This window comes from Porites lutea, chromosome 4 (genome assembly GCF_958299795.1).
Source record: "Porites lutea chromosome 4, jaPorLute2.1, whole genome shotgun sequence".
Lineage (NCBI taxonomy): Eukaryota > Metazoa > Cnidaria > Anthozoa > Scleractinia > Poritidae > Porites > Porites lutea.
In genome coordinates this window covers 28,930,173-28,944,076 of record NC_133204.1, presented here as the reverse complement: position 1 = coordinate 28,944,076, position 13,904 = coordinate 28,930,173, and the positions used below count along the sequence as shown (strand labels likewise).

Here is a 13,904-nt window from a genome sequence, read left to right as displayed (position 1 = left end):
TCGTCAATGCATGGACAACTCAAGACATTCCCAATTCAAAATAAAGTAAACAGCAAAGAAAATTCAGTTAGCGACCAGAGTGTTTATCCGATATCGCGAACAATAAGGAGTGATTGAAGATGTGTCAGCAGTTTAATGTAAAATAATTTACCATGCTTATAGACATTTCGACAACATAAGTGTACCGATTGACGTAATATCAGTGGTAAAAAACGAACGCTTTTTACTGTCGGACGATGACGTCATCGTACAAAAGGCGTCTTCACTCTGGCATCCTGAATTTCAAACCGTCAAAACCTAATTTTCTCTGCTCGTCAACTCAAAAACGCCTCTGAGGACAAGTAGTGGTAATGTGCTTGTTAGTAAGACGTCCAACATAAGGAAACATTTATAATCAACTTGGTTAATGCATTGATAAAGGGAAACTTTCTCCTTTACCCTTAGGGACAGAGTGCAAAAGCGCAAAAGATTTTTATTTCAGTTCTAGCATGTGTTGTCTAGCGATTTGCCTTGAGCTTCTCGAAATTTTCCAGATCAAACAAGCTGTGCCCATCGTACATAATCTTGTTTGGGCTCCCTTGAAAAATTGCACTTCATCAGAAGCCTTCAAGTTCATCCTCCGCCGCGACAACTTCATGATCTATTTTAATGGGTGGCTTTCTGGAACTATCCTATGGCTTGTCCTTTGTGGTGGTCACTGTATTAGCGAGCACGTTTCAATTTCTCTCCAGCAGAAGTCTCTATCAGGAGTGTAGCCAAGATTTTCCAGGTGTGCGCACAATTTTCAAAACTTGCCCCGGCTAACATCTTATTCAGTTCTCTCGTAACGTTTCCCCATTACATTTACTAATTCTGTTGAGTAGGTGAGGTTATGCGTGGATGAAATGGCACTTGCAATCGGTGAGAAAATTAGGTTAAACACTTTACCCCCACACGACTCTCACGTTTTGCTGACGCTTTCTACCTAAGAAGAGAAAAGTGAAGCTTTGCCTTCCCCACTCCGTGTAAAAAAAATCTCGTTCGGCTGTTCAATCTACTTTTAGAAAACAACAAATTTCCCAACTTTAATTTTTAATAAAGGTATAAGGGTAGGAATCCAAATAGTTTTCAAATGTTCTTCAAAATGTACGCCATGCAAATGGAGTATTTCACTGATTTTAACACGATGATTGTGAAGTAGTGTCTAGTGAGTACGGGGGCTAATGCCCCATCGCAAAAATCTAAAATTGAAAACAGAAATCTTGTATAACCGAGTAGTACGCATTTTTAGTTTTTTTAATGAGTTATGAAAAATCACAAATTTGTTTCTTCTTGAATGTATTATACTCTCATCCATTGAGTGTTTTCAGTCTTTCCGATATGCCCGTCGGATAGCGGAAGTTAACGTAAATGATCGATTACCTGAAAAGAAGCTACGATCCTAACTTTTCACCTTCATTTCTTTTCCCTAGCCATAATTTTTTTCCCTCAAGGAATTTTTCTCTGTTTTACATAATAATTGGTCTTGCATCTTATCGATTTTGAGAGCCTAGTCCTGTGCCGTATTCTGATGCGATCTTCTTTATGTAGCTTCCCCCCTCCCCCCCATCTAACAGCTCCTTACTGAACAAAAACGGTTTTAATTGAGTCTATTCAAGGAAACAGCCAATATTATTCCAGCGGTAAGCACAATGTTCCTAATTCCCTCTAGTCCCCGTCTTAGACGCTTTCATGTGCATTGGTTAAATTTTCTTTTCATAAGCTACAATGCTCATAATCGCGCATGCTGATGTCATTTATGCTTAAACTAGGGTATCTAAAAGATAGTAATGCTGCGGCACATTCTGTTGATACTGGCATTAGTTAGGCAGTGGGACTTAAAAGACTCGAAAATGACATTGAATGTCCTATTTACATGTTGGAAAGTACTAGAATAATTACTATCAGTCTATACAAAGAACTCGTGGGAACGTTGTTTAAAAAATGATCAAGTGGTTATCAACTCTGGTTTTCCCACAATAAATTGTAGGAAATGATAAAAATTCAGATTGTTTATCCATATATTTAATATACGGTGTACTATCTTTTCTCTGGAAACATGATACTTTTCTTGCTGTTTATTGCACTTTATTAAGTAACAGTTATTTAGCTATATATTTATAGAAAACAACAACACAAAAAACGGGAAAAAAAAGAAAGAAGGGAAAAAGAGTTCGGTAGGACTCGAACCCGGTACCATAGGCTCGACGCGACTAAACCTCACCACTACACCGCAGAGACTGCCTCCGTAATTTTGGGAAACTTCTGCCGGCAAGATGATCGCCAGCCGCATTAATCGAGCTATTAACAGTAAAAAAACAATGTAAACGCATATTCCATGGCAATGAATGAATGAAAGAACATAATTATGCTTTTCAAAACGCCGATACACGTCCTCGTCTGCAACGTAGGACACAAAACATATGTTTTGTTATCTCGATTTCCGCTGTTATTTTGAAGCGAATGGTCAAAATCACATTTATTTTCGGCTCATACAGGTTCTTAAGAATAGCATGGCATGACATCACCTTCTAGCAAGCTGGAATTTGTATATCCCCCGTGTTGCGGAGTCGAAGAGCAAATACTCATCTTCTCGTCAGGTTTAACACCTGGACGAGTCAAAGGCTCTTGAATTGAAATCCAACTCCAAGTTAACCATCGTACTCATCTGAAAGACTCCTGCGTGTCTTAAATTTGGTAAGACCTCTAACCGTGCTGTAGAAAATTTGCTACAAAGAAAACTCTGAGTCTGGGCAGCGAACGATGCGAACTTCCCCGTGTTTTTATTTGAGTTGTTTGTGGCGCAATGCACTCTGGTTAAATGCAATGCTTTGTGGTAAAAAGTGTGGTTAAATGCAATGCATTGTGGTAAAAAGTGATGAATTCGAGAATTCGTCGCCCCTTATATATTTCCCTTAAATCCTGATAATGTGCTGCTCGCTCCCTACGGTCGCTCCGCAGCAAAAATTAAAAATTATTTTATCGAAGAAAGGGTGAATAAAAGGTGTCATGAGGCGTTTGTAATTTTATGAACTACTTGACGCGCTCCTTTTCTTACGGCTTATGTCCGTTGGTGAAATTGCTACTCGGCTTTTCTTGGATTGAAAAGGGCGGGCTCTTTCTAAACGTGGCGTTGTTTATGGGACCTTAGTATTCATAACAGAATTAGTCGTCATTGGCAAACAACGAAAAAGCTTTTATGTGGTAAGTTACAGTGATGAACCTAGCGTCGAGATGGTCATAATTTTGTCATACCTTCATGCAATTCAGTGTTGGTCTGAGAATTTTTTGTTATGGATGGGGGGAGGGGGCGGTGGGGGTGGGGGTAATGAAAACTGTTAAAGAGTCTTCTACAAATCAAAATAGTTGCAAATGCTTACGGGAGGCCCTACCTATATGATGATTAGAAGGGCAATATTTGGAAAGGTGCATTGTCGTGGAGTTAAGGAGATTTGACTAATCAGCCAATTTCCCAACCTCGTCCCTAGGGCTTTACCCATCTTTTAAGGGAAGAGCCCTGGGGACGAGGTTGCCAATTTCCCGCCAAACATAAGGGCGTGGCCAGTGGCCCCAAAATTGTGTTCGCTAGCCCCGGGCTGGCTCGACTTTTGAGATACGGTTATGGAGTTATAAACAGTGAGTTCATCATCTATATAGCCTGCTCGCCCTAAAGTGACTGCATTTCCCTTTCCAGAGACCCATCAGTTACTGTATGACCCTCTCGGATCAGATTTTATGTCCGTGATGTAATACTGGTGGTGAGGTCAGTCCACAAGCAGAGTCGTGAAAAACACCGACACTTGAGCCTTCACGTTCAAAACATTCCTGGCTATCGGAAAAAAAAAATAAAGAGCTTTTAAAAATACTAAAATAAAATGTCATTTCAAATTTCACTTTGTCACCGTTCGAAAATTATTGTGAATCAGACCGAATGAAAGATCACTCAAAGAGGGGAGGGGGGGTTGGTAGTTCTTAACAGTTTCAGTTTGCTAGAAAATTAAAAGTTACGAAAAAATACTGGGCGAACTGCAGAATACATGCAAGAATGAGAAAGAAAATAAAAAAAACAACTTCCTGTTCAAAGTCGGGTGAAACGTGTAATAGCGTCAAGAAGACTAAACTTGATTAAGGTTGTTAATTTCAGTTCCGTTCCAGCGTGCAGTTCATTGTCCTCCTAAAAATAGCTTCGTCTCCCACCGAACATTCCATGCCATATTTTTCGGACTTATCATTCAGTAATGACGGTACGATCAGGTAATTTGACTTGATGAGTTCTTTAATTTCATTTCATGTACTAGTTTTATATCTTACGCGGGAAAGATCTGCCAAACAGTGTACATTAGCAAAGGTATGTTCCTGTTTACACGTGTAATTATCGAATACCATATAATTTGCATAAAACTGCAGTGAACGGTTTGTTTTTCTAGCCCTTTGATAAAAATTGACAACGTTTGCGTTATCTTTGTCTGAGAAAATATCTAATTTGTAGCTGTATACAGCGAAATACTACAGAGAAAATTGTAACTGTGCAGTACACGAGCAGCTCACTATTGGTCTGGCAAATCGAAGAGCGAACTTGAGCTAGAATCAAAAGATCATCTTTTTACATTAGAAGGGAGGGTTTTTAAGCGATAGATAGGCTTTAAGAGGCACGATCAATTTTTAAAGAATTTTCTTTTCAAATATTCACCGAATTTTGTTTGGAAGTTTTAGCGGCCAAGTGGCTGAACCATTGCGCATTCATGCAATTATATTTCTGCTCCGTTGCATTTGCCCAATTATTTTATTCGACAGTCTAACTTACCTATAAACAAACTATGTTTAGTTAAAATGGCTTAGTCTAAATCGTTGTGGCATGGGTGATATTGACCTTCCAATTTCTACCAAATTTGTGTACCTTTTAAGTAACGAAAAAGTGCTGTGAGAAGTTATAGCCGTTCGTAGCTCAGGCTTAACCATTTTCAGATAAGAGTAGGTAAATGAAAGGAGGAAGGATAGTTCTTTGCAACTGTATGAGTCACGATTAAGTTATTTTAATGATAAGGCTAGAATTAATTACTGTAAATCTCCTTCAGTTCACCAACATGGCGGCCCCTCGAGCCTCGTCAAAACTGTCATTCCTGTATCTTAATTTGAAACCAAAGAGAATTCGAACCTTATAATATGCATTCAGTATTTAGGACACCATTCTAAGACTACATGCCGAAAATCAGCCAAATCGATGAGGTACCGTGTCAGGCCGAAGTTCGAATTTTACAGAAAATCACTCTTAAGCGGTCAGTAATTATAAGCCATTCCCAAAGGGCGACCGCATAATACAGTTTTGACATATATGTGTTTTTTAATGACGTGAGCTATAATTTTCATGAGTTTGTAACATATTACCAAAACATGGACTATGATCACTGGCATTAAGCGTTGGGTATAATCGAGAAAAAGCAGACATGATAATGATCATACAGACAGTAATTATAAGGTCCAGTGGTAGAATTCTTTCGACTGTCAATAACAATGGCAACAACAATAGCATAGCATAGTACCTTTTTGAACGAACTGACGCCACTGCCTCGTGCATGCGCTCTAGCTATGTGAAAGGTCGTACCATAAGCCACCAAAATAACGATGAGTGCTGTGAAGAAGAATGCGAAAGTTATAATTATGCCACAGAATTTTTTTTGTTCTACGAGTAGAAATTCTACCATTGATCCAGCTAATGAGGAAAGAATCCATACAACGACTATTATGGCAACCACAGACCCTGTAAACAACAAATAGACAAATGGTCAAATGTGACTTATAACTTATTTGACTGTTTAGTATGTAATATCGTGAGATATTTTTTACGAATGGTGTTGCATTTTGCTACTGAGTCAGTAGGGCGCGATACCACACACTAAAACGTTCAATATAAGATGCAGTAAAATAAGCTAAGGCTATGCAAGGTTCCATTACCAAAGACCGGACTAAGAAGAGTGGCGGTAATCGAACCTAAGGATATGTCTGGAAAGTACGGGATAGCCCGTTAGTGCCATGAAAAGCTATCCGGGAAAATTATGAACGGTAGCGGCACAGAACTGCAACAAGCCCGGTTTCACACATCGAACATCGCCGGTGCGGTTGACCGAGAGGAACTGCACCAAATTCTAATCCTCACTCTAAATAATAGGCTGATTTAGCAACAGGACGGGAACGTCAGTTGACGACGTGAAAGCGCGCGGAAAGAACTAAACACGACTTCCGGTGCCCAATTTGCCGCTCTGCCATAAGTCAAGCCAGTTGTTTAATTTGCGCTCGCCGTCGTCAACTGACGTTCCCGTTCTGTTGCTAAATCCGCCTAACTATTAACTTCAGTCTCAGTAGGTGCCACTCCTCGCTTCGACGAAGAGCGGCCGAAACGTCTTTGAGATGTGACGCCTGGTCCACTTTTCCGACACTTCCAAAACCGGAGGCGAAGTCGCCGTATCATGTGTGAACAAAAGCCCCATCCGGAATGGTTGTCAGCCCAAAAGCTATCCGGTTTATTGTGAACGTGACCTTATTAATAATGGGTGTGTTTACTTTCAACAGGAATTCGTGACAAAGTCAAGGGAAGTGACTTTACGCGCACAAGCGAGTATATTTCATTGGTCAGAAATGAAAACTTATCAAACTGCTTTGTCTGGTAAATAGAGTTTTTCAGAGTTTTCGTCAACGCCTTGAGAAAAAAACATTTGTCTACTAGAAAAAAAAGAGACGAGGCTTAGCAGAACGGTTTTCACATAAATCTCAGAGGAGAGAAAACTCAATTGAATAAATTCCAGTACTAAGAAAGAAAATTTTTTGGCAACTTTAAGGAGTTTCAACTGAAGAGAAATTTGCCAACCGCGAAATGATAATTCATCTTTCATACATACACTTTTATGTCCCCCAAGAATCAGATAAGAAAAGGGCTGTGAGACGAGGGGTGCTTACCATTTCACAGACCTACGGTTTTTCATCTTTATCCGAGAAGACTGAAAAGTCTTAGCCTGCGTAGCAAGCGTTTCCTTTTGGTTTCGGGGCAAAGAAATACCGAGGAAGGGGACTTTCGGTTTTGACCGCGCGAGAAATGAAACGAGAGCCAAAAAGTGAAAGAGGGGGGAGGGGGAGGGGAAGGAAGGAAACGCTTGCAGACAAACCCCTCGATTTTGAAAACCTGCGTTCGCCAGCGAACGCAGCGCCTGATTGGCTCGGCTAGTCGAACAATGTTGACATGTGTCGATCAAAGGTTTGTTTCATACTGAGAGGTCATGTTTGGTACGTGACACGCATATTAATTTTCTGTGGTTATTGTTTATTCTGGTCGGCAAGATTTTCCCTCCAATGCAAGAGCATTTTATTTAACTTCTTTCGAAACACAAAGCTCTTCTTGCGACTTTATAAGGGTTTCAGGTCGTTTTATTTGTCTCCTGGATCTGAATAACTAAAAGCGATTTTCTTTTGTCAGGGAATGCGCTGGTTTCCTATGCTGGGCCCAGCTCGTTAGTGTTTTTTTTTTTTTTTTTGCGGGATGTTAAATTCTCTCGGTTAGTGATTTACAGATACAAATTTTGAAGAATGGATTGCACCTTAAACTGAAGCTACATCAACTAGGAAGACCTGCATTGTGACTCAGTCAAAATTTCTGCTTGGTTCTCCACGCGAACTTTCAGTTGCCGGGTTAGCTTTGTTCTAGGATGCTTTTACAAGAGCACTCTAGTTGTCTGTGCCGTGGCGAGAACAGTAAGCCGTTCTGTCTAGCTGATCTAGACTTAAATGCTTGTCACATTTTACCACTTCAAATCCAACTTTCTGGAGGTTTAGAGCTAAAATTTTAAAACTTCATTCACCCTCGCGGTCCTTCCTTTAAGACGGATTAAGAAGACAAATGTACAAAGCCTGCATTAATCGTTCGGATTCATTGAGATTTCACCATTAACGCCGTCCAAGCGCTCCAAAATACAAAAAAAAAAATATTTTAGTTACAGAAACGCGTCCTCTAAAGTTCATTTCCGCTCCACGGAAGGCCAAACATTTTATTGGTCAATTATGACAGTTGATGACAGCATCAAGTGTCGGTTCGTGAACTCAGGCGTGACAGACCAAGTGGGTGGTTTTCAAAATCCCGGGGTTTGTCTGCAAGCGTTTCCTTCCTTTCTTCCCCACCCCCTCCCCGCTCTTTTACTTGCGCCACTTTTCTCGCGGTCTTTGACTCTCGTTCCTCGTTCTTTTCTCCTAAACCGTACAGAAACGCTTGCTACGCAGGCTAGAAAAGTCTAAACATTTACAGATGTCCTTACAAAGGCAGCACTTTCTCCTCAGTTACTTCTGAAGACCCTAAGTGTTGGTCCGATTGGGGTTTGAACCCCTGACCTTCCACCCAGCAGACCGGTGCTCTCCCAACTGAACTAACAAGGCGGTGGTAAATTTTTGCCGGAATTGGAAAATAACGAAAGGTCTTTAAATTTACCATGTTGGATGATTTCCGTTAACCAATTCGGAAATGCATTTGCAATTGTTCGGTAGGCCTAAATATGTAAATGGACCGTGTTTCTTTCACAGGTTGTTTACATCCCTTTTACACATTCCACTGTTCAGTTCTTCTTGTTCTTTCTCGCATTTTGTTAATTCCCTTAAGTGTAGAAAGTTTGAATAATTGTGGACATCATCGCGTCTCCAAAGAATCGTCCGGTCATAAAAATTCGGTAAAGTGAACAGTCTTGTTTTAGTTTCTGTTTCCGTTTGTTTTTTAGTATGACAGATAGATTACCCGTATTAGGTTAGTAGAGCTGGCAACTTGTCAATATAAACAATATTTAATTTACCAAGGGGCAAGCTATTTATTCATAGTAAGAAATCATTTATAGGCTTTATCCCGCTAACTTGAAAGAGTCACGAATATAGTGAATTTCGGTTCATCAAAGAGGTCACTTTGGTTCAAACCGGACCCAACCGATTTTGTTTAATTCCCTTTATAAACACAAAAATTAGACCAAACTAACCCTCTTTTGTTTACTACAATGCAATACTCTATCAATGTAAAAAGTATCAGCGAAAACGAATTTTGAGCTGTGTCCGCGATTTTGGGATTATCTCCGATTCTTACTGATATATTGACTCTTAAAGCTTTGTAAGGCTTAGACCACTAACTATGATCAGATGTAATGTTGTAACTATGTAATGTTGTAAAATCGACATGTACGGTTTTCTGACGTTCTTTACCTTATTAAGTACCAAGCACAAGTAAGACAAGACGTTTGTTACCATCCAACTAGTAAACTGATGAGTGATTTTTCTGTTAACTCTTAATTGGCCGGTAGCAATGGGAGAAGCTTCGATTAGCGACGTCAGCAAAGTCTAAATGCTGTCGGCGATAAATAGCAACAACTAAATACTTACGAAACTCCTCTTCAATATTTAGTACATGCGGTCGGAGAAGGGCAAATGTGTTTAAAAATAGAAAACAGAGGCAAATTACAAGCAAGCTTCTTTGGTAGCACACGCAAAAAACACTTAACTGCAGCTTGTTACATGTCACACAAAATCAAACAACTTATCGCAAATTACTGAAACAAGTTAAAACAGATAAAAATTGATACTAATGGAAATTTGGCCACGTTAATTTTAAAAAAAGACGTTTAAATCTCTTGAAAAACACTGAGGGCTTTTCTGTCTCCGTAAAAAGTGGACAACAGAACTAGAACGAAAGGTTAAGGGAGGAAAAAGAGCAAGAAATAAAGTTCGAAATAGATTATCAAAAAAAGTTCGAAATCTGGCTTATGCGCATGCGCCGAAACAATCATCAATCATTATCATCCCAAGCTTTGTGGAACCATTTTGTGACCTTTTTTGTTTTTTTTTGTTAGTTTTTTTTTTTGTGCAGGGTTTTTGATGTTTACAGGATACACTAAGCTCTTCTGGACACTCTGCGTCAGCCAAGTTTGCGCGATCTTTCCTGCATGCCGAGAGCGCACTGGTGCTTGACTGTCCCTGCCGGTTCAAGGTGACAGGGAGACGGCCTCCACAGGTCAAACTGAAAACAAAGCTTCATTTCAGTACTGATCCAATTAGCAGCAAAATACGTCCTTAAAGCTGCAAATCTCATTTTTAGCGATTTCCGTGCTAATAAGAGGGAAAAACACACACAAAAAAACAAAGATAATGAAGTAAAATGACTTTTTTTGTAATATGTATATTGTGAAGGGAGGTTTTTCCACTTTGAAACAAATTAAAGGCTCACTAAGAACTCGGTGCTTAACGCTCGAAAAAACTGGGGAAAAAAAGACTCAAGTGGCAACTCGCTTTGGGGGGGAAAGCCGTCACATCTCTGTTATAGGACCGGGATCAAGACAACTAACTGGTACAGCAGTAGATAAAACAGAACTGAACTTTGGTTCCAACATCCTCAGTTTATTCTCATTCTCGGTAAATTAACTGGCCATAACTCTGGCTATACACGGCGAGCAATGTAATCAGCTCTAAAATCTAGCTTACTTATATATGATGTTTACAGCCCCTGAGGACAAAAGAGAACAACAGAAATCCAAACAGAAATCGCTTAATAGAATTAAATGAAAACTAAAAACAAAATCTATTTTTAACTTGAAGACTTTTGTTACTATTGCTATTTTTAAAAAAGTACTGAATTAAAGAATTAGCTAGGTCAGCAAAACAGCAAATATGTACAAGCAGAAAGCATTAAAATGTGAATAAAATTGCAAGTTCAGTTAGCGGCTGTTTAACCAGGAAGAAGCGCAGACTTATTGCTAGTTTTCATATTAAAAAGGACAAATCTACCTTTGACTGAATTTATATAAACATGGCTTCAGTGAGTGTCTTCAGGTCCTCAGCTAAGTATGTCCTTGGTACCAAAAACTTCAACCTCCCCACCCAGGAGACTGGGTAACCCCCTGAGCTCTACAATTATCATGATAATTATTGCCAGCAGAGGCCTGATTCAGCTGGCTAGGGCAAAGTAAGACCAAGGTACTTGTCAGTCAAGCCTCTAGTAAACACTGCTCCTTACTGAAAAGGTTGTGTCAAAAGAGCTCTCTCTCTACCCTTCTGGTTTTGCTCCCCAGGCCTGATCCACCCACCCACTGTTAGGGCAGTTCCCGGGCTACCCGCGTGTGCCGCCGACCAAGACCCCAAGCCCCCCACATTTTTGGAGACCGCACTGGCCTGGTACCCGGCCGGCGCCAGGCGAAAACCTTGTGGCCACGTTTTAACGAATTCAGACAGACATGTATTATAAAAAAATACAAGTTAGCAAAATTTTCATATTCAAAACTCGGCTGTTGCCTCTATGTAACTAACATTTTAATGAAATATATATTGTTAAAGAAATTTAGCTAAATTGCAATTAAAACTAGGTACGCCTGTGAGAAAGGCGTTACAAACAGTCGAGTCGTATTCTCACTATTGTCTCAGATATATGTAACTAAAAACTCACAGGCCCCCAGGTTTATTCTGAGAACTACTATTGTTCTATAAGATTACATGTAGTTTCGTTTCACGGGTTCTTTTAGAGATGTTTCAAGAATCTGACTCGGCTACCTTACACAGGGACCATTCTGCTGTCTTAGGTCGCTCAAGGTGCTTCGTTTGTTGGGGAAGGCATGGCGACTGATAGTTCCTATGTAAAATAGGACATGCAGTGACCTACTACTCGACAAGGAAATGCAAATAGCACAGTCAAAGCATCCAGAAATGCTTTGCGAAAACGCCTGTTTAAAACGATGTAAAAGAGAGGATTTATTGCACTATTTGCGTACGACAGCCAAAAATTGAAAGTCCAAACCGCGATGGGAATTTTTTTATAAACAGCTGGCTGGAAAAACATGAAGTAGTGATTTATGTAACAAGGTAGCCAGCATAAGGCGAATCCGACGACGATGATGGCTAACATTCTGATGACTTTTCGCCTCGCAGCTGTTAAGGCTCTGTTATTGGAAGCATTCCCTGAAGACTTGTGAAACCAGACTCTACGAGCAAGGAGGCAGTTGACTACAGCTGTTATTAACAATGGAAGTGCATAAAGGAAAATGAAGCCGAAAATGTGAAAAGCTCTCATGACAAGATATGTCTCTATGATGTTCTTGGACCATGGCCATACGGGGAGGCAAACATAATAGTCTCCCAACTTCTTAACTTTGAACAACAATAAGTATGGCGTAATAGCGAGTAATGAGACGGACCATATTATCATTGTGATCGTCTTATGTTTATGGAAGAGGGTTAGTTTTAGAGGGTAATAGATAACAAAGAAGCGATCGATGGAGATAATAGTGAATGTTATCACAGAAGCAGCGATTGAGACAGTCATGGCATAGACAAACAGTTTACACGTGATAGTTCCTATTGTTCCACCGAACCAGCGGTTATGATCGAAGTACATGAACCACACAGAGTTGGGCATCACTGTCAGGGTTAGAATTAAGTCAGCAACTGCCAAGTTCTTGATCAGCAGATACGTGATTCGTTTCGAAGGTGTTTTGGCACTCACCACAACCTGAAGTCCCACAGAATTGCCGAATAGCGATATTACAAAGATCGTGACGTACGCAAAGGTGAATCCAACTTTGGTTTCCGTTGGGTGCAAAGGGGATGATGTGACGTTATTCATAAGGGTACTTGTATGATTGCTGAAATTCATTCTACAAAAAAAATATGACCCCAGAAAATGTTATTATTAGTACAATTCAATTTAAGCTTAAGAAATAACGTATTAGCACCTATGATTTTTAAAATCCCTGTGTATATCCCCAAATCCTGGCCGAAACCAAAATTTATTCTCCATGGATACATAATAATCGCTATCCCAACTTCCCCCTCACCATGAAGGTTATTACTTCGGTGGAGCGCGAAGTAAAGGATTCGCGACGCTCCGGAATGTATCAAAGTTGACTTTTTTTTTGACAAGATTGGGCACGCAAAGTCTGTAGATTTTCGGTTTAATTCGGCTATTTGACGAAGTGACAGCCGAATTAGTTCCAGATATCTCGAGATCACGTCGATTTCTTTGATTTATTGTTTAACTTTTTCGAGGAAGAAAGAATTATTATTTTGGCTTTCCAGGGGTTTGAACCGGCTCACCTGTGTGACCCGTCAGATAAGAGGAGACTCTAAGTTGAGGGATTAGCCAGTTGCGCTACTGCGACCCAAGGTAGTTCGGGGTATGAAAAATAGTTATGAAATGATGCACTAGTTTCAGGACAAGATTTGGCGCGCAAGTTCGTGACTTTTCGGCTTGTTTCGGCTATTTCACGAAATGAGACTTGACTACTTCGAAATATCTTGAGATCACTTCGGGTATAGTCTTTAATTTACTCGAGGAACAAATAGAGGGTATTACGTGGCCGCGCAGAGACACGAAATTTCTCTTCGAGTGTTGAAAAACATTTCACGAGTGAGCCCTCCTTTCGAACTGTTTTATGATGAATCTAAAGTTACAAAATGCTGCACAAAGACATTTTGTCTTTGCTGAGTGTTACGTAGCAAAATTGCTTTCATGCATCGCGTGACTTTCTCGAACGTTCTTTACGTTTTTGGATTATTCATGAATAATTAATTAGGGCATGTTAACAGTTCAGCATGAGTCAGCAGATTTGCATCAGTTACTGAAATTATAAAATATGTTGAAAAGCTACTACTATTGGCCTGTTTAGTATTTTCTAGAACCTTATGTCAAACGGTATACAAGTTCTAAGCGAGTTTTTTTGACGAACTAAGTTTTCTCCCACGAGCTGGACTGCTATGTTTAGTCAAGTGTGACGAAGGTCGATTTTCAGTTTCTGTGTTTACAAGTTGGCGGGAAGCCGTAAGATATCTGAAGTTCAAGTGAGAGTTTGTTATTATTTGCAGAGGCTGTTTAGTTTTACGTAAGTTCA

General features: G+C 39.9%; 1 protein-coding gene and 1 pseudogene across 1 annotated transcript; both read right to left on the bottom strand.

Moving 5' to 3' along the window:
* Window positions 1–8,488, bottom strand: part of LOC140934509 (uncharacterized) — a 37,310-nt pseudogene extending 28,822 nt beyond the window's left edge.
* Window positions 8,489–11,317: 2,829 nt separating this feature from the next.
* On the bottom strand, window positions 11,318–12,665 carry LOC140935258 (substance-P receptor-like). Its single transcript, XM_073384805.1, has one exon. It carries the CDS (start codon window positions 12,638–12,640, stop codon window positions 11,651–11,653), a length of 990 nt encoding a protein of 329 aa, XP_073240906.1. The 5' UTR covers window positions 12,641–12,665; the 3' UTR covers window positions 11,318–11,650.
* Window positions 12,666–13,904: the final 1,239 nt, after the last annotated feature.